We start from the raw sequence: 26,041 nt of genomic DNA, 5'->3' as shown, positions 1-26,041 counted from the left end.
ATCGAGGGGACAGGGAGAGCAGTGGTAACAAGAGGCAGAGGAGGTGGAGGAGGTGGAACAGAAAGATGAGGTGGGGGATAGAAGGGTAGAGGGACGGGGGGTTGGCGACGCACAGTCTGCTGTTACTGCTGCCGCCGTTGCCGTCGTCATCGTCATCATCATCATCGTCATCGTCATCGTCATCGTCATCGTCATCGTCATCGTCATCGTTGTCCTCGCCATCATCATCGTCATCATCGTCGTCGTCGTCGTCCACGTCCACCACCACCAACCACCACCAACCACCACCACCACCACCAACGTCACCGCTCAGCCGAGATCAGCTGATCGGTGGAGGTGTGCTGGTGACTGACTGACTGTGAACTCTGAATGGAACGAATGGATGAAGAAGTCTTCGCGTGCGTACACGTGCGGGGGTAGGTAGAGAAGCTGCCGGAGGACGGGGAAGAGGAAGTGGCGATGGAGGAGGAGGAGGAGGAGGAGAAGCAGGGGGCCGGGGGTCGGGACGGGGGAGGCACTGGTGCAGGCCGGGGGACAGCGAGGGCAGAGTGCCGGAGGGCGGTCGAGAGCGTATGCGCGCGTGTCTGCCTAACTATGCGCGCGGAACGCTCGTCGAGAGAGGAGAACAGAGAAATACGCTCTCTCTTCTCCTGTTCACCCGGTCCGATCCAACAGTTACGTGTCTCTATCTGTATTTGGGCTAGTTAGCTAGCTAGTAGTAGTAGTAGTTCATCAACTTCATCATCTGACAATCTAAGGTATTTTCTAGGAGGATGTTGTAGTGTTTCTACTTTCAAAGAAGCCTTTTTCTTTAGATATCTATGATTTAAATAAATGTTGTTCTCGGGTTCTTTAATCCATTCACTAAACTTAGATATCATTGAACAAACCCCATCTTGTCTTTGGGTGTTGAAAGTTTGTTTCTAAAAAAAAGACGATTCAATGTTAATTACTTGTGGAATATGTTTGTCCTTTGATTTATTATTTGAAGTTGTGTTGACAATGAATGGATTGAGAATTTATAGTAATAAATACTCTTGTACCTTGTTACCTTTTTCTTTTTTCTTTTTTCTTTCTTTTAATTAATTGTATCGATATAATCCTTTGATAAAAGTTAAGGGCCATTGATTGATTATTCAGTTGTTATAGATTTCTCAAGAAATTTGTTAGACGTGTTGTGACAATTCATTCTGATGTTTGATGTCGCGCAGCAACTTGTTGAATGGCTATAATCTCAAAAAGTACATTCTCGTGTCCATCAACAACATTGCTAAGATATTGTTTACTCCAGATAAAAATTGAAACCACGGTTTCATTTAAAACGTTCGAGCAGTGTCTCTCCTACAGTAATATTACATTGACATCAATAGAGAAGAAACTTGTGCCAACACAACACATGCGGGTACCATATTGTTCAAACGTTATGCAGTGTAGTAAAACAAACAACGGACGTTCATTTCCGTTGCCATTGCAGATTATCCCCGTAAAACGATGAACCACTGAACAAACTACAGAAGGAGAACATTAGATATAATGAAGTTCTTCCACGAACTAATTTGAAAGAGCATCATCATTTGCAAAAGCAGCCAACAAATTCTCATTTTGTTTTAAAACTACATGAAAGAAAAACGATGATAACAAAATGCTAATTTCATCGAGTGATATCATCCCATTATCCTTATTTGCATAAATCAAGATGCAAAGAGTAAAAATTGATGGTACAATGATCAAACTTCAGGAAAGACAGCCATGAAGTATTAAAGAAAAAGTATGACATATGAGAAGTAAGACAATAGGAGGGAGAATTTCTATAGCTGATCGTACAATAATCAATGTCAGTTCGCAGAGTCGGTGTATGGTGATGATAGAGTGATAGTGATGGTGGTGGTGGTATGGTTTCCTTGGCAGTTGTCTTTCATCTATCAGAGTCCTCGGTTCTTTTTTCGACTAACGGTGTGAGTCTGTCTCTTATACTGAGGCATAGCGATACACCACAGACAGGCCATTTCTACTTATCTTGGCATAGCGACGTTGCCGAGTTGAACTACCACAAGAGTCCCACTCTCGGAAGTTGTCCGGTGTCTCGGTGTCTTAAGTACGGCAACATCGTGTGCGGTATTTCTTGTAAGTACTCCTCTCTGCTCCTTCGCCGTTTCCTCCCCCCCCCGTAACCCTCCTTTTCTTATTCCTATCTCTGTCTCTTTTTCTCTCACGGTTAGTATATCTCTCTATTTCTTCTTTCTACCTCTCTCAGTCGTTCAGTGCCACGACCACTCAGACACGCGACATTTGCGATGAAAGTAGTAGGTGTCTTTTACCTACAGGCGAGAGGAAAATAAAAATGAAAAAGAGGGAGGGTTTCAAGGGGGAGGAGGGAAACGATTTTCAGGAGAGCGGATCGTATGAGCAACAAAACGGTAGTGAATACGAACCTCGACCGTAAGTTTGCCTATATGCAAGTGTGTATATATATATGTGTGTGTGTGTACGTGCGCAAAAGTCCGAGGAGATTATCGTGCGCGCTGGTGCGCCAAAAAGCGATGATCTGAAGAAGGGGGAGGGGGAGGGGTCGCATCGTCTTGCTACGACTACCGAAGAGAATAAATAATCTTTCCAAGATGAAGTGGTCATCGACCGATGATCAAAGTGTTTCTCCAATGATCCTATACACTGAAGAAAAAAAAAAAAAATATCGAGTCACTTGTTCATTCATTATGTATGAACCTAAACAATAGTGGCTGGTAGCAGTAATCGGTCATTTTAACGAATAGAAATTAAATGTAATTCTTATCAACGTTAGACGTCAACTAGATGATAGTAGATGCTAAATGTGATCAAATAGTAGCTAAGAATAATGTTTCGCAATTTTCCATTTCGCTTATCAGATAGGAATGTACAGTAGTTTTCAGTAATATAGTATACAATATATCTTTTCTTTCTTTCTCCGGCTACTTTCGAATCAACTAACGATCTTCCGCAAAGCATAACTTTCTCCGATACAAAGGAAATTCCTGTGATATCTTGAGCCAACAAAGGAAGAAGATATGAAATATTTGTGTATGCAGTAAGGTAAGAAAAAGATCGGCAAAGTATACAGTAGTTGGCCAATTTAGGCAAAGGACAGAGTTTAAAGAGAGAAAGAGAGACAGAAGAGAAGGGAGGTATGCGATAGAGAGCGCATGCGTGGGACGAGCAAAAGCGGGCAACCGGGAATCTTTCCGTCTGCTTTGGTATCCGCACGGCAGCGGCGGCTGTTAGGCCATGTGTGAGGAGTGCGCGGGATGGTGTGAGGTCGGTCGGTCGCTTGGTCGGTCTCCTTCCTCGGTTGAACCAGGAGTGAAGCAGAACAAACGCAAGGGGGGCTGCTCTCCCCCGCCTGGGAGAGACGCAGTGTTGCCGTATCGCTTGGCATAGCTCGAACGGGTGGCGGCGCCGCCGCCGGCACCAACTCTTGCGCTGCTATGTGTGTGGTAGGGCGCGGCGTTGCCATATCGACCGTGTCCTCACCACCGGGGAACGAACCAGCCAACCATCCAACCAACCAGCCAACCAACCAGCCAACCAACCAACCAACCAACCGATTTCTCTCTCTCTCTCTCTCTCTCTCTCTCTTTCTTTCTTTCTTTCTCTTTCTCCCATTTGGTTCGTGCCAAGTACCTCCTCACTCGATCGCACCAAGCGTGTCCCACGGCCACGGGAGTGAATCAAGGAGGGACGACAACGATGTAAGGCACCGATGCCGCGGCACCTGACTGACTCAGCATTACCGACTGACTTCGCGGCAGATTCCTCGCGTACTGCACGCACTCGCCTACGACAGCCAGACCAATGCCAGACTACTACTATGGGTGCGCGGCACGATTTGATGCGCGACTTCTCCTCCTTCAACAGTCCCAGACTATCTTCTTGCCCTTGAACGAGTCACACTTATACCCTCCTTTTAGGCCTACACCACTGTCGTGCCTTTTTCTTTCCCCGCCCCCCTCTCTCCCCTTTTCTTTCTGTTCTTTCTTGCACTTCTTTCATGTGCAAATCATATTTCCATAACACAACTTCTACCTGTTTTCTTTTTATACTTCGTTATTAAAAGTATCATATTATCTTATTGCTTCTCGTTCTTTTCTTTTATTCTAAGTTTTGTTTGAAATTGAGCAAGAGAGTTACTGTTTCTCTTTTACGAAAGAGGACGACGACTTTTTTTTTGTATGAGACGTTAACATCTTTTATCCAATTTCTCTTTAACGCCCAACATTGATGATGCCTCCATTCCAATTGATTGCCAGTATCTTTTAAATTGTTATGCACTTCATAAAAAATTTACTCTCTTCGATTTGTTCGATTTCCTTTTTGTTTTCTTTTTCAGATTCGGTGATTATTACTAAATTACGATAAATATGTAAATAATTATGCGGATGTTGTGTTTTATAACTGCTTAGATTTCGAAATTGGAATGTTAGATATAATAAGTAGCAATATTGAAGAACTCGGTACATGGAACTGCAATAGAATATGTAATATAAGTACATTTAAGTTGATTTCACGAAGCTCGCAGTATACCCGTCAAAGCTTTTAAAATAATCTACTTTATTATAAGCATATAACAAGAAAAAAAAACAAAACAGAAAATAATGCATTGGTTCGTTTAGAACGACCATAATTACGTGCGTGCTAGCCTCTAAAATTACTAATCATAATTATTCCAAGCGTGACTTCATCGAATTTACGATCTTATGGATATATTTTAATTATGTCACATCAGACCACTGATATGATAGACATAACAGTCGTATCGTTTGAAGAATATCATCTTGCAAAACTCGATTGCTAATCGTACACGCACACTTTCACTTTGCACTTCTTAACTAAAAGAAAATCAAACGAATAATTAATATTTCATATGAAAGAAACAAGAAAAAGAAAAAAAAAAAGAAACGTCACAATTATCCAAATTTTGAAATATGACCCTGCTATAACAAAGAGACAACTTTGAAGATATATATTCAAAGTCGGTATATGATTAAGAAGTAAATTTGAAGAATAAGGAGAGCAAACCTAATACCGGATAAGAGAGTAGAGTCCACTTTGAATTTATAGGATATAGTGAGAGCTTCGGCTCGATCACACTTGTTGAGGGGAAGCCTTCGTGCACCACTGCCTCTATATCCTCCTCCTCCTCCTCCTTCTCTTCCTCCTCCGCCCCCGCCCCCAACCACCACTAGTGTACCACCACCACCACCACCATCACCACTACCACCAACATTGCCTTCTCTCCTGCTTCTCTTCTTCTCACGATATTCTCTCTCTCGTTCTAGCTTTCTCTCTTTCCCCTTCTCTTTCTCCTCTATACACCTCCTTCCCACCTTTGCCTCATGGTCTATCTTCCATTCCGTACTCTACCCCTTCGCAGCCGACCTTGACCCTATGTCGTTTCCGCATTCTGCTAATGTTATGATTTAGATGATACTCCCAATCCAATTGGCAACATTCATCATTCTAATCTTTTACCAAAAGATTAATATCTTTTTATTATGGATATTTTTTGTTTACGGTATATTCTTAAGGAAAGTTATTTCTTGGAGTACCACATATTCCTCTCATTACAATTATTACCTAAAAGATTATTCTTTTCGTTATTAATATCACTTTGTTGTAAAATATTGTTGGAGTAGAGTACTTGGACGTTAACGAGGTCACTGACAGCTATGAGATATTAAACAGAAATACCCAGGCTTGCTTCAGTAATGTCATTTTGTCATCCTCCTAGCGAGGAACGTGCACCAGGAACGTGTTCGTTAGGTTTGCATGCGGGTGATCTTCTCTTCTTCTTCTTGATGATATGGTGGTATATATATATATATATATATATATATGTATGTATATGCATATACTGCACGTTTTAATACGTTCGCTGCGTAAGAGAGGAAGTGAGAAAGTTCTACGGTCGATAATTATCCATGAACTATAAGTGCTTATGCTCTACACAAAACGCCATCATTGTACGAACGATTTTGTGTATAGTAACGCAAAATAATTCTTTCTAAAGTTATATCTTATCAATCTAAAGAAAGAAAAAAAAAAGAAGAAGAAACTTTCCTATAGAGAAGTACTTTTGAAAAGATGAAAGAAAATCTCAAAGGACTTGTATCTCCACCATTGAGAACACGTCAGAAACGATACTAACAAGCGATACCATTATAATGATGTATAGATTTAATAGAAAATACCTTTTTTTAATATATCCAAATCTTCGTAGTTCATTTTTTTTGTTTTTTTTTTTTTTCAAATGTTTTAACAGTACAACGATACAGTTACCAATAACTCTGGCAAATTGGAAGAAATATCTCTTGTAATTATACTTTTGTACCTAACTGTTATTATTATTAGTATTTTCATTTGTTTAATTATGTTTTATTAAAATGTGAATTATTATAATTAAAAATGGACTCACTTTTATCCATCCACCACGGGCGGTAACAACTACGTATAATAAATACAGATCTATCTCCTTCCCACTGATTTTTGGAGACTTTCGAAATGGAGTCCTGAAATTGCAACATAACAAAGATTAGCATTGTTTTAATATACTACAATGATAATAAACAAATTCATATAAGATAAGATATACTATAAATTCAATGTATTATTATTATTATTATTATTATTATTATCATTATGATTTTCTTTTTTTATCTTATAAATAAAAAGAAATCTGCATAGAAGGTGACCTACATTTCTGTAAGAACGTTCATTTGTAAATCTGACGAGACTACTTTCTTAGAACGTTATTAGATTTGTCCAAAGAAATTCTCTTTTTATTTTTTATTTTTCCTTTACTTCGTTCTTTTTTTTTTTTTTTTTTTTTTTAATCTTAATTACAAGAAGAAAGTTTTTCTTGAAAGTAAGAAGAACCTTTTCCAGCAAAGTCACAATCGAACAATCTACTTAACCTTTTCAACGCGAGAACAAATTCGAATTGCTATTCGAGAAACACCAAAGGCATTTATCTTTTAACGTTTATAATCATGCGTATTATAAATCATTATTATTCACCATACAATTTTTATCTAAAAATAATCCTATGTTTAAGACATTTGACACGCATTAATAAATGAAATCTTAACTATTGTTTGTCGAATAAATCGAAGAAAAGTTCGATATAAAATAAAAACTATCGAAATTAAAACGAACTACGATCGCGCTTAACTTCAAGCGTAAACAAATTCGAAATATATAAAAAATCAAGAGGTTAGAAATATTTACAAAGAAAAATTGCAAAAGGTTGTTCGATGAATTAGTGCACGAGATGAGTTCTTTTTATTATTTTATCGAGAAAAGAGTTAATAAAGGATTATCGAAATAAAAAATTATCCACCATGAGAAGGAAAGAAAAGTAAACAAAAGAAATATATACGATAGAAACACACACGCGCGCGTGCATAATAATGATGCAAATTTGAAAATATCCGCACATAACCTCAATTTTCTTTACATCTTTCCATTCGATTAATCGTATAAGATATATTATTTATCTCACGCATAATCGAGAATTCGTTTTAATAAAACGACAAAAATAAAAGTAAAGACACTGATACGTAAGAGAACACAGAAAAAAAAAAAAAAAAGAAAGAAAGAAAATAAATCAAAAGAAAGTAGAAGGAAGAACGAGAGGAACGAGGTAAGTGACCGGGAAACGGCGACGACGTGAAGTGAGGCTCAAGTATGAGACATCCAAAATGCAAGTGTGAGAGAAAGAAAGAAGAATAAAAGAAGAAAGGGAAAATTATAAAGAAAAGAACAAATTAAAGTAAATCGAAATAAATAAATTAATTACCCTCTGGTTTCGTGAAAATGCCGGAGTTCCTTCATAAAGTTTTCCCTCTCCCTCTCGTAGGTGACGGGATCCTTGTCGAGGATCTTGGCCATGATCACGGATACGAGGACGGTGTAAGAATCGTTTCTCTGTCGTGATGATCGGAGTGCACTCCGTAATAATTAGAGCAGCAGTAACAATAACAATAATAGGGCAGCACGTAGGGTTACCGGTGAGCAGCAAAAAAAGGGTAGAATAGTAAAAAGAAGGTTCGGATGGGCGCGCATGGGAGCACATTTACGCGAAGACGATTGTTCTGGGTTCGTGGTGTCTGTTGCTGCTGGCGAGGGTGGTGACGGTGGTGTTGCTGGTATCGCAGTTATTGCTCTTGGTGGTGGAAATCCAAAGAGCTGGCGACGACGAGGACGGTAGCGTAGGTGAGGAGGATGGTCAGTAGTAGTAGTAGCAGTAGTAGAGATGATAATGGTACTGTCGATGAGGACAAGGACGTTGTCGTTGGTGGTGGTAGTGGTGAGACGACGAGGACGACCACGGGTCGACACGGGGTCGCGACCCGTTCCCGACAACATCGGGTCGTCTTGTCCTGGCCCCCGGAGTGTCGGCCGGTGGCCTTTCTCTCTCTCTCTCTTTCTATCTCCTACGTTCCTTCGTTCTTTCTTCTTTTTCCCCCTTCCGTCTTCTTCTTGTGTCCCCTTCTCTCTTGACCGTTCCGTGTCCGAAGAACGCGCGCGAAAGGCGCGAACCGAGGAAAAAAGAAACGGACGACGATGGACGACAACAATGGTCTCAACAAACTGCAACTGCAACTAACCACTTTGACGACGACGACAATGATAATGATGATGATGACACAACGAAGATGATGTCTCGCAGGAACGACTTTGACGACGATGGTATGATGCTGACAGCGGTTTTTCTCCCCAGGTGCTTAGACGCGTACTCGGTGCACCGGACTGATCACAGGTGTGGGGAAAATACGGTGGGTGGAGACGTTTTGTAGCCACCGTATATACCAGTGTGAGAGAGAGTAGTAGTAGTAGTAATAGTAGTAGTAGTAGTAATAGTAATAGTAATAGAGTAGTAGTTTAGCACCGCGTGCCGATTCGAAAGAAGGAACGAAGCGCGCGCGAGTTTATTGCAATCTGCTGCTGCTGCTCGAGGAGAGACTTTACTACTACTTTACGGTGGCCACGTCTTTTCTTTCTCTCTCTCTCCTAATGTAATATACAACGCGTTTTCTCTCTCACCCTTTCGTTCCTTCTTTCTTTCTCCCTCCCTTCTTGATAATCTTCTTTTTGGCGTTCTCCCTCCGATCCCTTTCTCGCGGGGCACAGAAAGGCACCCCGCGCGATCAACGACGACGCGACTCGTCGTCGCTCGTTGGCGGCCGCGCGGATCGATTCACCTGTCACTTGTCAAGTTAAGGCGAACGTTTAAGATTCGTCGTCGCGCCACGACGCACACCACTCTCTCTCCGTAGCTCGTCGCGGCGCACCGTAGCGCAGCACAGCGCAGCGCAACGCAACGCACCGCACCACCAACAACACCACCACTCACAACAGAACCAAACTACTGAGAGAGACCAACACGGCTGCAAATGTACGTACGTATTACTTCCTATGGCAACACCAAACGACAAACCGAGATGGACAGATAGATAGATAGAAAGATAGATAGATAGAAACAGACAGACAGAAAGAAAGAGAGAGAACGTTTGCCTCGCGGCTCTCTCTATCCACACACCACGTTATTCCTGTTCACGTTTAAGACGCGACTACGGCGCCAAGGTACAACGATAACTGCCCAACAGTATTACAACAACAAGCTCTCTCTCAAAGGCCAAACCAGCAGCCTCGAGAATCGGGCTAACGAAAAGAAGCGGCAACTATTTTGTCGCGCGCTCCTACGCGAACCGACTCCCAGAGCGCGTTTCCCCTGCGTAGCGGCGCGTTACGAACGGCGCTTGACGTGCGCCCGTATATCAAAATGGCGTCCCGTTCTGCCTGGCATCCATTGGCGAAGCCACGGCCGATTTCCCCGTACGGTTGCTCTCCCCCTCGCCCTTCTGTTTCACCTCCACCTCCTCCTCCTCCCACCCACCAACCTCCTTCCTCTCCCTCGCGACCCCTCCGGATTCTCTCTCTCACCCCCTCTACCCCTTGTCCTCGCGCTCTCCCTTTATCCGTCTTTCTCTCACTCTCGACGTAGCCTCGTCGGTGATACGACGACACTACGACGACACTACGACGACGACGACGACAACAACGACGACGACGACGGACAACGACGACGGCAGTGACGGCAGCGACGACGACGACGACGACGTCGCGCGATGCACGTACAGCACCGCACTGCACTGCACCGCACTGCACTGCACTCTATCTCGCTGCACCGCACGCACACCGCACGGCTCAGCACGTTTCGACACACCTCTCTCTACCCCCCTCTCTAGCACGCTCACGTTCTCGCTCTTTCTCGCGCTCTCTCTTTCTCAAAGCCAGTCGTGTAGCTGTCGCGCGCGCGACTCTTTGCCACCTTCTCCTCTCCTCCTCCCCCTCCTTTTGATCCTCCTATTTCGCCACCCTCAGTGCTTTGCTCTCGTACCACACTGCTACGCGGAACGTCTTCGCGTCATTTCGGTGAATTCGTGACACCACTGGACATATATCGGTCACCGTTGGGATACTTCCGCGACGTGTACCGCCTTTTTTCGCTGGTCGCTCAAGACCTAGGAGGAAAATCCCGGCTCACGCAGTATTTTTACTTTCAAAATGGATGGGGCCCCCCTCTGAGGAGCGGCGCACCGTTTGAATTAACGTTAAAGAACGCCACCAGAGGAGCCACTTTACATAGCCACCCCAACGCCATCTACAACTCCTGTGAACTCGCCTTTTTTTTTATCGCAAAAGATTTAGCTGCGATTGGCGCGTGATGAAAGTTCTTCCCTATTGCTCGGTTCTCAAGCGATCCTATTGGATCATTCTTATGATCGGTTTTTATTGGTCGATGAAATATCGAACGCTTATCGATTAAAGATCGATAATTGTCCGCGACTTTTTAAATATTATCACCTTCGATTGTGCAAGCCTAATGTATAATTAAATTGTGGAAGAACATAATAATAAATAAAGTTTGATTTTTAATATTTCAGATTGTTCAAAAATATATTATTTAACCCTACTAATTTTAATATCAATTTAATATGTTGCAATTGAATGTAACATGAAGTAATAAATGAATTTCTAAACGTAGTTACCGCAGTTATCGTTTTTTAACTTAACCTGTACCTACGAGAATATTAACAAACCAATTGTGAATTGGAATGAACTTGTTTTTTAATCTCTTTCAAAAATTAAATATTTTAATTAACAACAGAAATGACGTATAAACGTAAAAAATATCACCGAGGAGATACACATTTGAAAAAAGGTTGGAGAACTAAAAGGAGAACTAAAGATTTAGACGAGGTAATAATATTTGATACTTAACCTTAACGAGCACATGTCTTTTCTTCGTTCATTTTTTCTGTACGTTCATTTAAAATTTAATTCTTTTAATCGTGCAGTTAAGTTTTTATTTATTCTAGATTGACGTAGATTTAAAAGAAGAAAATGTGAAACAATTATTAAATCAAGAAGTGGATTTGGAAAAACCAGGAAATGCACAACATTATTGCATCCATTGCGCGTAAGTTAGGTTATGAATTAACTTTGCAAATGAAAATAATCTACAAATAAATTCTATTTAATTTTGTTGCAGGAAATATTTTATAGATAAAACTGCATTGCAAAGTCATTTTACAACGAAGGTACATAAACGTAGATTAAAAGCTCTCGAAATAGAACCCTACACAATCGAGGATTCTGAAAGGGCTGCTGGAAAAGGAAGCTACATAGCACCGCAAAAAAGAAAAATAGAAACTTTGATTAAAGATAATGAAAACGGAACAATACCAAAAGCTAAGTTAATAAAAATGGATACTTAAATTTATTATAGATCAATTTTTTCTATATGATCCTAATGATCATAAAACATTAATTTAAAAGAAAAATTACGTTATATTTAAACGGATTATAAATATATTTTGTTTATAATGGCAAGCAAATTGTTAATACAACGTATTGCTAATTTAAATCATGGTTTCTTAAAAGATGTTTTCTATAAGTCGTGTAGAAAGTATGTATCAACGTTGCACGTTTCTGGTAGGAACGCAAATAAAATTTGCGTATTTCTGTTGCCTTATTTGGATTTCGATGAACGTTTTGACGATATAGATGGATTGCAAAAAGAAATTAAATTGCGTAAGCTTAACATGGATGTAATAGAAATGAAAAAGGCATGGGACTTTTATAAATCTATCGAAACGAAGTATCTAACTTTAGAGTATAGAAAGCAAGAGATCTCGATGATAATAACGTCGTTGTTGAACAAAACAGAAAAAACTTCCTATGACGAACAAGAGTTGGTCAAGTTACGTTTGCAAGCTAAAATGATCAGAGAAGATATGAAAAATGTCAAGGATATCCAATGGGATTTAGATGAAACTATTATAGAAAAATTATTAAAATTACCTAATAAATTAGATGGAAGAACACCACCGTCAACGCCACTGATATTGCAAAACGTTGGAAAACCATTCATATTACTGGAGAATAATAAAAAGAATCATATCGAAATAGGGGAAACGCTTGATTTAATTCAATACAAAGATCCGATGAATTATTATTTGTTAAACGATGCAGCCTTATTTGAATTTGAGTTATTAAATTTTGCTGGAAAAATGCTTACTGATAATAACATAATGAGAATAACAGGATCAGATTTTTGTCGTAGCGTTTTAGTAGAAGGTTCTGGTTTAAATCACCAGAATCCTGCAGATACTTTTATATTAGAAAATGATCAAGAGCCCGTCACGGATATAATCAGTCATATGCATTTGGTTGGCGGGACAAGTTTATCATCCATGTTAGGGCTTCATGCGAAACAATTAATAAAATCGGATCATTTACCGATAAAATATTATTCCGTTGGTAGACAATATACACCAGTTTCTAATGAAACTATGCTGTCTGGTTTATTTTCTGTTGCTCAAGCATCTACTGTAAATATCTTCTTAATATTAAAGGATATCGATTCTACAGAGAGGACAACTGAATTCAATAAGATGTTAAAAATTATTAACGATTTTTATAGTAACATTACAAATCATTACAGAGTTGTTATACGATCAGCACCAGAGTTACTAACGTGCGAAGAAATGAGAGTGTCTATCGAATTATGGTCACCTTTCTTAGAACAATATATCGAAGTTGGCCATCTTTCTTTACATGGAAAATATTTTAGTAAGAGATTATTAATAGGATATGAAACAACAGATAAAGTTAAAGAATTTACTTCGATTATATCTGGTACGATGCTTTCCGTACCAAGAATAATAGGATGTTTGTTGGAAGAAAATCCTGACAAATTTGTAATGCCTTCCAAGATCCTTAAACAATTATCTGATTATCGTACAATAAACACGGATAATTAAATCCAAAGAAAGTCATTTTGATTAATTCACACTTTAGTCTTATATCCTACATTGTAATTAATGATAGAAAATTAATACGAAAAACGATTTAATTTTTATTTCCCTGTTATATTACTTGTCGAGGGAAATAAATGATATGTTCGTCAACCTTATATGATTTTTCATCGAATTAACGTATTAATCAAGCTTATGCATTAATATATATATATATATATAAAAAATGGTAATATACTGATGAACGTTTTGAATTAAAAATAATTCTTTAAACGAATCGACGGGGTAATTATAATAATGAATGGTTGTAAAGTGATCTATAATAGTTTTGAATAAGAAATTAAAAATACAATGGGCATATCGGTTATTGAACACTTCGAATAACAGTCATCACCTTTGAACAGGATTATGTTTGTTAACCAATTACCCACTATACTTAGGCTTATTAAATGTACTTATACATCCTCACGGGTTTCACCAGTTGCTATGGTGCTATATCTAACTCTTTTATTAACGGAATTAATGATTGGTTCAAATTTCTTCCGTAGTTTTATACGGTTCACGTAAACGAGAGCACACAATAAAACGACTAAAAGGAACGTAAAGAAATACAGTGCTATCAAAATTCCTGTTTTCGACAATCTTAATCCTAACGGACAAGGATGCGCCCCATAAATGCTCTTAGATTTTCCATCTGGAAAAAAAAAATAACAAGCATAAAAGTACAAAATTGTATAAACATGAATTCCACATATGATAAATGATACGATCATCTTATTAATCACCTTCCACACATTGCAAGCTGCTCTTATTTCTTATAAAAACTTTGGTCTTGTTCATCCATTCGATAAATGGATTAAGTCTGCAGGAACACGTCAATGGATTTTTCGAGAAATCCACGGTGAACGATTGATTCTGTTTAATAACAGATTCCATAGTACGAATATCGGAATCCAAGATTTTTGTAAATTTATTTCTCTGAAGATCCAAGAAACGTAACTTATGAAGACACGATAGATTGAAATGCAATCCCGTCAATGCGTTATCTCCTAAATGTAAATCTAAAAGATTTGGTAGATCACAGAAAACGTTTGGATCCTTGAACTCTGATATCTCATTTTGCTCCAAATGCAATTTCATTAGTTGAGTTAGATTGCTGAGGAGACAAGGTTTGCTTTTAATCTTTGTTTTACAATGAAATAAAAAAAAAAGCAAAATAACGAGGAGATAGAAAAGAAATGTTAAGAGTAAAAATATTTCTACCTATTAACGAATATATCGTGAAGAGTCTCTGCTAAATCTCTCGGTTGACCATCCTCAAAAGCATCAGTTAAATGCAACTCTAAAAGTGATACGAAATTGGAGAAAACTCTAGGATGACTTCTACCAGGATCCAATGAAAGTTCATTGAAATCAAGAATAAGACGTTCCACTCGTTTAACGTGGTGATAAGCTTTTCCACATATTTCTTGAATGTGGTTGTTGGACATGTCAATGACTTTTAAATTAGGTAATCTGTCAAACGTGCCGAATATGTTCCATGGTAATAATGTCAGATAATTACCCGTAAATATTAACACCTGTAAAAAAAATTATTGTAAAAAATAAAACACAGTTAATAAATAAATCAATGATCCTATACAAGTAGATAAAATCAAAATCAAAAAGACCTGAGTAGCATTAGGAAGATGTTCTAATGGCGTTGTATCCAAAAATCCGGTATTCGTACAATTGACAACATATTGGTGATGACCGTCGTAACACATCCTTGAACAACGGCAAAGATTTTTAAACGCATCACCGCAATTATGTACCGAACTTTCGTTGGTCTCAAGATTATGCCAGTTGGGATCGTTGCAATCGACTTCTGCCCAAGTTCTGATCGTCATCGATAGTAATATAACAATTGCTACGCACAAGGTCTTCATCTTCATCTTAAAAAATATAATAGTTTATTAAAAAAAAGAAAAAGAAGTAAAGTATTATTGCGAGTACTTATAGGCGTTAAAGAAAAATTAATAAATAATAATAGTAGTAGTAATATTATAAAGAAATGCAATGAACAAGGTAAGCAGAATGCAGAAGCAAGAAGCCTTTGAATTATTGTTCGCGTTGATAAATCATAAAACAATAGGAGTATGAAAAAAAAGAATAAGTGGACCACACTTACGCATTACTCACGTAACTGGTGTATTATTTTTCAACGATCGGCGATCACTGTATGTTTCAAAACATCTTCATCGTTTAATAAGAACAATACTAGATCAATCGCGAGTATCTTAATATCATTTTGCAATGCATCCTTATCACACGTTTCTTATTTACACGATTAGTTGACCTGATGAGATAGGAGAAAGAACGTTTCTCTTTCTCTCTTAGAACTTCTGGAATGGTACCGGTAGTAGAAGAAGAATAAGAAGAAGAAGAAGAAGAAAGTATTCGTGGAACTAACAGAAGAGAAAGAAAGAAACAAACAAAGAAAAAAAAGAAAGGAAAGAAAGAATGAAAAAGAAACTTACTTGGCTGAGAGTTATCTGGGTCGACTAAAAACGTTACGCGTAAGAAGATGGAAGAAGATTGAGGAAAGAGCAGTTAAACTGTATTCCAAGAGATGTAACACAACGTGACACGGCACGTACCATCGCTGAACCCGTAGTTGGGTCCGACCGCACCTGTGTGGGCCCACTGAACGCCCACCTATCCGCTTACCCCCACTTAAAACGCTCACCAAACGCCTACCAACTATAAATGGAGCTTCTTTTATTTCTTTCTTCTCTTTCACTTCTTAGTTTTCTTTTCATATTCCTACAAAAAATACATCAAATATTATTTCCCTGCGGGTATGTGTATTACGATACAAGTTAGCTTTTTTTTCTTTTTGTGTTCATCAAACTAAACTCCTACATTCTAATGGAACGTAACTATTATTATACCTTTTGTTTCTTTCAATATATTTATTTTTAAGTTTCTTTATCATTCAAATTACTTCTAATCGCTATGCCGTAACGCATAAATAAGAACGAACAATTTTCAGGTGTGTTAAAAAGGTGATCCGACGAGTAAAGCTATATTTTATCATTTTTTATTCTTTTTGTCCTTGTACTTTTTAAAATATCCTTCGGTAAAAATAATCTTTGTTTTATTTTTTCTTAAAAAAGAAAAAAAACCTTCCTTCTAATTCGGATAAAAATTAATAATTAATTAAAAAAAAAAGAAAAAAGATTATAGATGATGAATTGTTCAAAGAAGAGCAGGTGTGTAAATGAAATTTATTCGACGCCGACTCGTATAGTTCCTTATATGTACATACACATGTGTCACTATATGAGTCATATAGGTAAGCATGTTTACGGGGTGTCCATGTTTCAGCAAAATTTGACCATTTTGTATTATTTTATAAATAAAAATAAAACAAATATCTTGTATAAACGCCATGGGATCTTAAATGCTTAAATTTAAAAATGTTACTACCAAAATACGAAATGATAAACGGACTTGTGTTTCGTTGACCGTAGCATAAGAATGCTTCGTTGATCCCTTTTTACCTGAGAAAGATTAACTGCACAGTTATTTCAAGAATTTCCTACCAAAAGTTTCTACCAAATGGGACACCCTGTATACATCTATATAGGGTGAGACAAGAATTGCTTTCCTCCAGCAATCCACAAAATTTGAAATCAGTTAGAATGATTGATAGAACCGGTTATTTAAAAACTTGAAGACACCAACTGTCTGCCATATATAAATTAATAATTGGACTAATTGTTAGTGAGCTGCATATTGAGTATAATGAACACCAATTTGAAGAATTTATGTGAATAAATGCAGATACACTAATATATAAAAATGTACAAATAATTAGTTCATGGAAAGCAACTTATATCTCACCCTGTATGCGTACAAACGAATATACGTGAAGATTCCTCGTATGGTTGTTGTAAAAATTTATACAAAGGATAACGTAACCCATACGTAAATTATATTCATATATATTATTATAACTCCGAAAAATATATTAAATTATTAAATATATATTCATACAAAAAAATAATTAAATATAAACGATGTAAACATACATATTATATGTATATATAATATATTTATATTTACCCATATACATTTATCTTGAAATATATTATCTTTCAAGTAAAATAAAATGTGCAAAACGAAGAAAATCTTCATATATATATATATATTATATTTATAATTTTTTATTAACAATGGTTATATGATTTTAGCTGCTCGTCAATGTAATTACGATTATTTCCTTACTTGAATTTAACATTCTTTTTCATTTATGTATAAGCAATTAATATCTTTTTTTTTTTTTCTTTTTTTATCGTGTATGATTTATGCATTTATAATATGTGCTTATGCTGAGAAGGATAATGAAATTATTTTATTGGAACTTATACGTAACAGGAATAGTCACGAGTATTGGCAGGATGTATAATGAATTAATTATGATATTAATTAATTCATGAATGATGCATATACACGTGTAACTTATTATTAGTTTTAGATTGGAAAATTGTAAGGATGTTCGAATACGCAAATGAATTATTTCTTTTCTTTTTTTTTTTTTATATCTCTTATTTTTGTGATATACCATGTATGATAATATTGTATATTAGTAGTATATTAAATTTCATTTTGTTGTTTTGTTCTATAGTACACTTTGTTTCTTGTTCCTTAACTTAAATACGTTTTTTGAAAAATATTTCGTAAAAAGTATAAATTAAAACGCTCTTAATAAACAAAAAATTATTATATTTTATCTTGTGTGTTGAAGACGACGACGAATTCATAATAAGGAGTAGAAGATCGATTATTTTCTTTTCTTTCCATTTTGTTTTGTTTCTTTTTTTGGTATTGTCTTTTTTCTTTTTTTTAAATATACAATCGTGGAGAAAAATACGTTTCTTAGCTTTAATAATTAATTAGTTAATTAATAATGCATCTAACACGATGATGGAGAGTGACGCGTGACAAGAAAAAAAAAAAAAAAAAAAAATTAATGCAATCAAGCGAAAGATGATTTTACTTTTCTTCATTTTTCCTTTCGAGATAATTGTTTAAGAATTTACAATTATAAACCCTCTGTGGACTAGACTCTGTGGGTGTTACACACTATGCCTATATTTTGATTTCAAATGCACACAATCGCTCGCACATACATACGCGCACGCACTCTCATACACATATTCAAACATACGCTACAAGATAATTGAGAATACTTCCTTGATATTTGTACCATGTTAATCACCAAGTCAGTAAACCTTTTATTTATGATTCTTGCTTACACTCTCTCTCTCTTTCTTTCTTTCTTTTCTTATTCTTGTTTATTTTATTGTAACAATAAATAATATCTGTCAATATCTTTGATTTACGCAACGGCCCACATTGTCTATAAACTCCTTTGAGAAATATATGTTTTTATACAGAGTGTCTTAAGATTTTTCCGATCAAAAACAATGTCAATATATTTTGTATGCACTAAAATAAGAAAACAAAAAAAAGTTTTATCTGAACATAAATCATTGAACCCTTTCATTATTAGCGACCTATCCCCATGGATATTTAAAGATAATTACATTTGTTTCTTTTTATTTTCGTGCATCATCAGCTGAATGATGTTTGACCAGAAAAATCTTTTCATCCTGTGTACGTATATTTATATATATATTTATATATATATTTATATATATATATATGCGTGTGTGTGTTTATATTAAAATCGATACCAATCTTTTTTTTGGTCTATTACTTTGGCCTGGAAAAAAGAAAAGCATACGATGCGTTAGGTACTTCTAAACGTTACATGATTTTTCTATTTTATCTTGAACATTTATCAAAATATATATAATATTTATACATTTGTGTATATATATATATATATAATAGAAATCTGTGATTTTAATAAATCACACAAAGTAAAGTAAAGCTAAATTCAATTCGGAGATTCAGTGCGATTGAGATTTGAATCGGTTTCAGTCGTTTTCAACTCATACTCTTAAATATTATACCTTCGTTATAGGTGATAATTGTAAATAATTACACCGTTGAAGTTGTTACAAAAATCTGCCAAAAAAAAATAATAATAAATCAGCAGATATACGAATTACGAATAAAATCGTAATATTAAATTTTCCTTAAATAACGGAGACGTTTTGTGCAACACATGAATACAAAAATCGTCGATATTGTGCCATTGGAAAATTGAATAACCGATTTCTTTGAATTATCGTTATTATTATTTTATCATCCCCCATCCTCATAGTGTTATTTCCTTGTACGTTAGGATGATACGGTTTTTTATAGAACGAGAAAATGATAGAATGATATAAATCGATCTTGGCACAAAAGTAGAGCAACGAAATCGGTTATAGCTTCGGTTGAATATTATATGCTGCAAATTGGACGAATATAAGAGGGACCCAATAAAGATCGTGGTTTGATTTAGGCTTTATATCTGTCCGATGAGCCATTTGTGCAGCATAAAATCAAGGCAAATATCAAACCAAGAAGTTCAACTATACCAACACCTATAGCAATTCCAATAACGATACAACTTTGACTCTTCAATGCATTCACCAATTTGTCTATGCATCCCTGAAAATCATAAATAACAAATCATTCTTCACGAACTTTGTATTCTCAGTGATTGATACTCTATTACATATTGATTGAATATTCCTTTCACCAGAATTTTATACCAGGGTAAAAACCCAGTATTACGTTATCAATCATATCGCAATATAAATAAATGAAAAAAAGATTAAGATAATAATCTAAGTTACCTCGTTATAAATAGCAGGGCTAACGATATCTCCTAATTTAAAATTGCGAGCTATATCGCAAGCTATGCTGTCCCTATCCATGCAACAGGATTTCGGTACTTTGTATGTGTTGTCGGATTTTGAAACTGTTAAGGAAAGAGCTATGGAAGAATCGTATTTGGCGTATTTACTGCCAGCCCAATCAGATGGTCCGGTTGCACCACAACATCCAAGACCCGATTGAAAGGCGTCCACTGTTTGAGTACGAAATTCCATTACTCCATATTCGTTCTAAAACAAATCAAATAATGCAATCAATAAAAAAAAGAAGATATCAAATAGATGAAGGGGGTGTGCATTTTAAAAGATAGAACAACAACAAAATAAATATGGAAATTACCTTAACGGTATTGATGACGGATAATTTGACGAGTTCTTCGAGACGATCGCTATTTGTATAAAGCCAAACTCCAGCAGCAATTTGTGCGACTATTACGACCAATAGACAACTGAAAAAGCCAACTAGCATACATTGGGACTCACGAAAGGCTCCGCAACATCCAAGAAAGGCTACCACGAGCATGACGAGTCCAGCTACTAGCAAGATGTAAAGGCCTGCTCTGAAATTGTGCTGTTCTTGTGTCACGGACACGAGAAAATTGTGATCGAATAAAATCCATATCGACAGGACCACTGCTGCTAATCCAATCGCCTGTACAATTGAAAAGACCGACGATAATATAAATCAAATGTATTTCTTTTTTAAAATCCCACCAAAGAGACTATCATACGAAAAATGTTTATGCAAGGGATTACAGCTTGTTTTTTTTTTGAATTTAGATGTTTCATTCGTATATTTTTATCGCTGAGAGAACATTTGAATTGAAATAGACAAAAAAAGATTTCGTAAATTCAAAGACATTTGTGTGTGTGTGTTGCATCCTAATAATAATATTCTTTTATTTGTTCTGACCATGTAAAAAATTATCCCCCCCCTCCCTCCCTTCCCGAGTGCAATAAAAATAAGTTGAAATTCTGATACGAAAAATAATCATAGATTGTTTAATATCTATTAAGTTTGAAATGATTAAATGAATATATCTAATGAATAAGATTTATTATGCTAAGCATATACGACATTCTCCTAGTTATCTATGTCATACTTCAATGCTTCCTAGGCTATCAAGAAAGTGGGTTAACTGCGTAGGCTGGTGTACCATGTTCGTTGAATGACTATAAGCCTATATTTAAAACGTGTTTATGTTTATAAATAAAGATTTCGAATGGGCGAAATCTACAGGAATAAAAAAAAATAGTTAGTCTTTTATGAGTAGCCTCTGAAGAAAGAAAGAAAAAAACAAAGAAATCAGGGGAGTCTCAGGTTTTCTTAAAGCGAATTTAAAACAAAAAAATAATACTAAGAAGTAAAACAAGAAGATAAGATTAAAGTTGCAAAATAAGTATATTCGTAGAGAGCCCCAGATGTAATCGATAAAGCTGTGCTAGAATTGCTCCTGCCGGGAGATAGAATTGCAGTAACGTAACGAAGAAATAAAAGGCCCACTGTGATAATTAACGAGATTATTATATTAAATATATTATACGAACGATTAAAACATTATTTCAAATTTTGTTCTTTCGTTTTCTTTATTTTTCTTCCGTTCAATTTTCATCCTACTCGTCATTTTTATTGTTAAACGATTATTGGCAATGACTCACGACCTGTATTTCTGGCATTTAAAACGATGACGATTTCGATTAATCATTATGCACAATTGTAACGTAATCCTTTTCTTTTTCTATATATATATAGATTTCTATATATATTTTTTTTACATTTACTTTTTAATGCCAATAACATAGAAATATTTAAAATCAAATCAACTACAATCTTAGACACTAGAGGAACCAACAATTTTCGTTAGAATTATGTACGTGACTTGAAACCTGACTCTAACATGGAATTCTTTGAACCAAGAGCCCAATTGACTGCTTTTGTCCAACCACAGGAACCTTTGAAAGGAAAAAAGAAAGAGAAACAGATGTTGGGGTCTGCGTTTGAGTCAAAGCTCTTGTTAAAATGAAAAATAACGGAAGGAGGATAATACTCGTGTTTGGTAATAGTGGTAATGGTGGTAGTGGTTGTTGTGTGCTGTGTATGCACGACGACTCGTTTTTTCATTTTACTCCCCTTTTTACTTTGTAATACATGATGTATTATTATTATTGTTGTTGTTATTGTTTTGTTGTTGTTTATTTTTATTTTTTTCTTCTTCTTCTTCTTTTATACCTTCCAAAGCTTTGCGTTTTTTCTTTTGTGTAATGAAGCTTAGCCACTCCCTGTTATAAGCAACAACGTAAACGACCCCTGACTATAAATTTAATCGACAATCTCTTCCTCTTTATCGATAAATCCGATCAATAGTGTTCCCCATAACTGTGCGAGCATTTTGCGCTTGCCCTTTTCAACGCTAACAACGTCGTCGTCGTGTCGTTATTATAATTTTCTTTTTTTTTTCTTTTTTTATTTTATACAAAGCCAGAGAAAAAAAAAATAGGAAAAGAAAAAAGAATTCGATGTAATGGTGTGAAAAGGTTGCAGGGTCTCTCTTGCGTGTAAGAATGCATGTATACGTTTTTACTGGGAAGATACTGTTACGATATTTGAGTTAGAGATAAATGAAAGTATGTGTGTATTGTAGATAGGAAATATATCGTATTTAAGGGCAGATGTGTCCTTTTTGAATGTTGCATGTTCGTATAAAACGGAAATACGTTTTTTGATACCGAAGAATGTATTCGTAAAAAATGTTATAACGAAACAGAAAACTGTTTAGTACGAGAATTAATGCAATGCGATACAGAATATTAACATTTATAGTTGTATTATGTGTATATACACATGCGTGTATCATCCATATGCTCGTGAAGAGAATGTTGATGTAATACCATCCGTGATACTTTACTACTCATATTCAAAACATTGTTTTGATTGATCCAATTAAACTGTAATTGTTTAACAACGAACGGATTGTCGTAAAAACATAACAGTAACATCCTTTCTTTCTTTTTTCCTTTCTTATCGTATATGAAATCCTTGGTGTTATTTGAATTTTTAATAATGAAACATTGAATTGTAATTGATTAATAATCGCAAGGCAAGAGTTAATCAGAAAGACGAAAGGTTAAATAAATTATCGAATGTAAAAGCAAATGATAAAGTTCATGCACTCTTTCATTGCTTTTAAGACTTCGTTGTTTATGATAAATGTGTTTTTTAGTAGAAATATGTTCTACCATTTATAGTTAATCCCTTAGAACATTCGTAAATTGTATTAAGATGAAGTTTTGAGATATTAGAGGAGAGTCCTCTCATTGGTCGAATGTAAAAGTGAATCTGAAAGGGGAAGACCAAAATAAACTCACCCAAAAGCCGAGATTCACCCACACGAGGGCGTACTTAACAAATCCGTAACACTTGGGGAGCACCATGTTTTATTGTTTCCTTTTTTCCTTTCCTTCCCTTCCCTTCCTTCCTTCCTTTCTTTTTATCTTTCTTGTTTGCTTTTCTTTTCTTTTTCTTTATCTCGTTTTGACTGCTCCGAAATGGTACGTTAACGAAGTCGTTAAGAAAAAACACTGTGCGAAACGAAATGTTTTTTCTAATTCTGCTTCTGTGTATTAAAAATCGGTCGTTTAAATCAAACACCCTTTTAATATTCCTCAATACGATTTTGAAAAACACTGTCGATATTAAATTCCAGATTAACGAATATCAACAAAAACCTCGAAATGCTTTGACTCGTTAATCAGGAATGAATGATGATTTTACACGAACTAAATCCTCCATGCCACGCAACGCGTCGCAGCCGACTGGCAATCGACAAGAGCGTCACGCGTTCCTTCCATGGCCGCACGCGCTGGATTTTTCACGGCAAAGGCGTGCTCATCTCGTTCGAAAGGCCTACTGACGTCAACCGTTAAAAGCGAAAATTATATTACACGTTCCCTTGCATATATATCCTTCTTCACGTCTATCTTTTATTCTTCCGCGCACGCGCTGCTTTTCTCTCATCTTAATTTTGAACAATATTTATCATTTCAATTTTTTATTTTCGCATCCTTCTAATAATTTCTATTAAATCTTCTTATCATATTAATATCACGGCAAACGATTGTAAAATTTTAATGTTATTTAAAAATTTTCTAAACGGATCGTTGTATAGAATATACTTCTATTATTTGTTAATGATTTTGGATAAAAAAAATAGGAAGAATGGTTCTTTTGTCTATGTCAACAGAGGACATGGTTGAATGTAGGTATAATGATAGAGGAGGATTTTTATGCTTGTTTTATCGTTCCTCAAACGTTTTCTTCATTCATATACTATTCTTAAAGATTAAATATATATTTTTTGTTCTTGTATACACAATTTAATTGAATTTCTAATATATTCTATCTATCTCTTCTATCCCTTTCCTCTTATCAATATCCCCGTTTATGTCTATCGTGTTTATTCTCAGCATTGTATGTGGCGTACGATAAACTGAAATAATAAAATGATTTAGAAGGGGTTACGGATGATTACAATCATTTTTTAATATAGTTATTTTGATCTCGTCATTAATCTTACAGTTTAATCTACGGTACTGTTTCCTTTTCTTCATCCTAAAATGATACTTTGTACTTGACAATGTTTTTTCAATGACAGTAGCATTGATCGATACCAACTCTCCATTTAAGATAGGCTTTCCTATGAGAGTGAAATCTGTGCCTCCTACTAGCAAGACTTTTTCAAGTTTTATTTTGTCACCTATTGTAGGAGGCCAGTGTCCTTGGATAATTATGATATCGTTCTCAGTTATTTTAAATTGTTTACCGCACAGGTGAACGACTGCAAATAATCTACCTACTTTGTCCATTGCTATCTGCTTGTTGATTTCCTTTGTTACATCTGAAAATAAAAGTTTCTTGTTGTGTTTCTTATAGTTTCATATGATTCATTATATAAAAATATACCCTTCATTATCTTTTCCTTCTCTTCATCAATTTCTGGTACTTCGACTTGATGTTTTGGTATAGGAGGCATCCATCCTAAACGTGTAATATAAGTAGCTCTTCCAGGTTCCCACAGACTTAGTGCTGACAAAAAGAATTATCTAATTACACTTCACATTCATATTTATTTCTTCTATGCTACATAAGTTATAGTTCCTTTACTAAGCTCTAAAAAAAATATACTTGATACTGCAACTTAATACTTTAAGAAAAGAAACCATGGAAGTTTAATTCTATTTATACATATAATTAGATGTAAACGTCATAAATTTATTTGTATATTGAACATTCAGAGCAGAGTAAAGAATTGAGGTTATACTCAACTTTAAATTCTTGTGACTGCAACCGAGATCTTAAAAATAATATAAATGAATATTTGTATTACCTGAATTTGTTGTTCTGCATATTGTAGAAGGTGTTAATTTCTTGAAACAATTATTGGCAATTAATTTAAATGCATTTGAAAAGATAGTAAGTGCCGCCATGTTTTTCGAGTTGTAAACTACTGCCGATATCAAATCAATATTTATTTTAATTAATAACAGTAAATATGAATAATTTTTTGCGTTTAAAAAAAAGAGAGGGAAAATAAAATTAAAAAATGCATACCTTACGAATTATTATTAAACGAATACAATTAATATATTCTCGATATGTAAATAACTAAAGAGTTAATTGATACCTTTAGCGATTAATTAAAAATAATTCGATTAAAAGATTAGAATTAACTATGATTTTAAATGATTAGTAAAATTGAAGAATATTGTAAATAATGACAAATATCTTACAGAATTATGGACGGTGAAATATCGTTTATATATATCAATTTAAATGAATGTAAAATA

The 26,041-nt window shown here is 35.5% G+C and overlaps 6 protein-coding genes across 6 annotated transcripts in view; 2 read left to right on the top strand and 4 right to left on the bottom strand.

Annotated features, from left to right (window-relative positions):
• Positions 1 to 9,880, bottom strand: part of LOC106791142 (AT-rich interactive domain-containing protein 2) — a 30,783-nt gene extending 20,903 nt beyond the window's left edge. Inside the window, exons 1-2 of the mRNA XM_014756560.1 lie at positions 7,832 to 9,880; positions 6,449 to 6,542 (exon numbers count right to left, since the gene is read on the bottom strand). Of these exons, the coding sequence (XP_014612046.1) occupies positions 6,449 to 6,542; positions 7,832 to 7,923 (186 nt within the window). The 5' untranslated portion in view covers positions 7,924 to 9,880. The remainder of the gene's footprint in view (positions 1 to 6,448; positions 6,543 to 7,831) is intronic.
• A 1,175-nt stretch (positions 9,881 to 11,055) lies between these two features.
• On the top strand, positions 11,056 to 11,826 carry LOC106791141 (zinc finger protein 593 homolog). The gene is made up of 3 exons (XM_014756559.1): positions 11,056 to 11,298; positions 11,418 to 11,518; positions 11,591 to 11,826. The coding sequence occupies exons 1-3, from the start codon at positions 11,209 to 11,211 to the stop codon at positions 11,814 to 11,816; spliced, it is 417 nt and encodes a 138-aa protein (XP_014612045.1). The 5' UTR covers positions 11,056 to 11,208; the 3' UTR covers positions 11,817 to 11,826.
• Positions 11,827 to 11,912: 86 nt separating this feature from the next.
• LOC106791139 (serine--tRNA ligase) lies at positions 11,913 to 13,365 on the top strand. The gene has a single exon (XM_014756557.1). It carries the CDS (start codon positions 11,925 to 11,927, stop codon positions 13,362 to 13,364), a length of 1,440 nt encoding a protein of 479 aa, XP_014612043.1. The 5' UTR covers positions 11,913 to 11,924; the 3' UTR covers position 13,365.
• Positions 13,366 to 13,492: 127 nt separating this feature from the next.
• On the bottom strand, positions 13,493 to 17,393 carry LOC106791140 (phospholipase A2 inhibitor). The gene is made up of 5 exons (XM_014756558.1): positions 15,529 to 17,393; positions 15,029 to 15,292; positions 14,622 to 14,938; positions 14,144 to 14,514; positions 13,493 to 14,052 (listed from the first exon to the last, which is right to left on the bottom strand). Exons 2-5 carry the CDS (start codon positions 15,290 to 15,292, stop codon positions 13,814 to 13,816), a joined length of 1,191 nt encoding a protein of 396 aa, XP_014612044.1. The 5' UTR covers positions 15,529 to 17,393; the 3' UTR covers positions 13,493 to 13,813.
• Positions 17,394 to 19,074: 1,681 nt separating this feature from the next.
• On the bottom strand, positions 19,075 to 24,090 carry LOC106791157 (CD9 antigen). Its single transcript, XM_014756593.1, has 4 exons — positions 23,564 to 24,090; positions 20,538 to 20,849; positions 20,159 to 20,428; positions 19,075 to 19,970 (listed from the first exon to the last, which is right to left on the bottom strand). The coding sequence occupies exons 1-4, from the start codon at positions 23,627 to 23,629 to the stop codon at positions 19,818 to 19,820; spliced, it is 801 nt and encodes a 266-aa protein (XP_014612079.1). The 5' UTR covers positions 23,630 to 24,090; the 3' UTR covers positions 19,075 to 19,817.
• On the bottom strand, positions 23,719 to 25,711 carry LOC106791158 (39S ribosomal protein L21, mitochondrial). The gene is made up of 4 exons (XM_014756595.1): positions 25,582 to 25,711; positions 25,158 to 25,280; positions 24,772 to 25,092; positions 23,719 to 24,684 (listed from the first exon to the last, which is right to left on the bottom strand). Exons 1-4 carry the CDS (start codon positions 25,679 to 25,681, stop codon positions 24,584 to 24,586), a joined length of 645 nt encoding a protein of 214 aa, XP_014612081.1. The 5' UTR covers positions 25,682 to 25,711; the 3' UTR covers positions 23,719 to 24,583.
• Positions 25,712 to 26,041: the final 330 nt, after the last annotated feature.

The sequence above is a fragment of the Polistes canadensis genome, unplaced genomic scaffold, assembly GCF_001313835.1.
Source record: "Polistes canadensis isolate GaletaPanama2010 unplaced genomic scaffold, ASM131383v1 scaffold_287, whole genome shotgun sequence".
Lineage (NCBI taxonomy): Eukaryota > Metazoa > Arthropoda > Insecta > Hymenoptera > Vespidae > Polistes > Polistes canadensis.
This window is presented reverse-complemented; position numbering and strand designations above follow the sequence as displayed.

Excerpts from the sequence above, each read along its gene's own strand:
- LOC106791141 (XM_014756559.1), top strand. The coding sequence starts at position 11,209 with ATGACGTATAAACGTAAAAAATATCACCGAGGAGATACACATTTGAAA. Across the intron at positions 11,299-11,417 it reads GAACTAAAGATTTAGACGAG|ATTGACGTAGATTTAAAAGA; the intron begins GTAATAATATTT and ends TATTTATTCTAG. Across the intron at positions 11,519-11,590 it reads CATTATTGCATCCATTGCGC|GAAATATTTTATAGATAAAA; the intron begins GTAAGTTAGGTT and ends ATTTTGTTGCAG.
- LOC106791139 (XM_014756557.1), top strand. The coding sequence starts at position 11,925 with ATGGCAAGCAAATTGTTAATACAACGTATTGCTAATTTAAATCATGGT.
- LOC106791140 (XM_014756558.1), bottom strand. The coding sequence starts at position 15,292 with ATGAAGATGAAGACCTTGTGCGTAGCAATTGTTATATTACTATCGATG. Across the intron at positions 14,515-14,621 it reads CACGATATATTCGTTAATAG|CAATCTAACTCAACTAATGA; the intron begins GTAGAAATATTT and ends TTGTCTCCTCAG. Across the intron at positions 14,053-14,143 it reads CAGCTTGCAATGTGTGGAAG|ATGGAAAATCTAAGAGCATT; the intron begins GTGATTAATAAG and ends TTTTTTTTCCAG.
- LOC106791157 (XM_014756593.1), bottom strand. The coding sequence starts at position 23,629 with ATGGTGCTCCCCAAGTGTTACGGATTTGTTAAGTACGCCCTCGTGTGG. Across the intron at positions 20,429-20,537 it reads CCGTCATCAATACCGTTAAG|AACGAATATGGAGTAATGGA; the intron begins GTAATTTCCATA and ends GATTTGTTTTAG. Across the intron at positions 19,971-20,158 it reads GCCCTGCTATTTATAACGAG|GGATGCATAGACAAATTGGT; the intron begins GTAACTTAGATT and ends TATGATTTTCAG.
- LOC106791158 (XM_014756595.1), bottom strand. The coding sequence starts at position 25,681 with ATGGCGGCACTTACTATCTTTTCAAATGCATTTAAATTAATTGCCAAT. Across the intron at positions 25,281-25,581 it reads ATGCAGAACAACAAATTCAG|CACTAAGTCTGTGGGAACCT; the intron begins GTAATACAAATA and ends TCTTTTTGTCAG. Across the intron at positions 25,093-25,157 it reads GAAGGAAAAGATAATGAAGG|ATGTAACAAAGGAAATCAAC; the intron begins GTATATTTTTAT and ends TTTTATTTTCAG.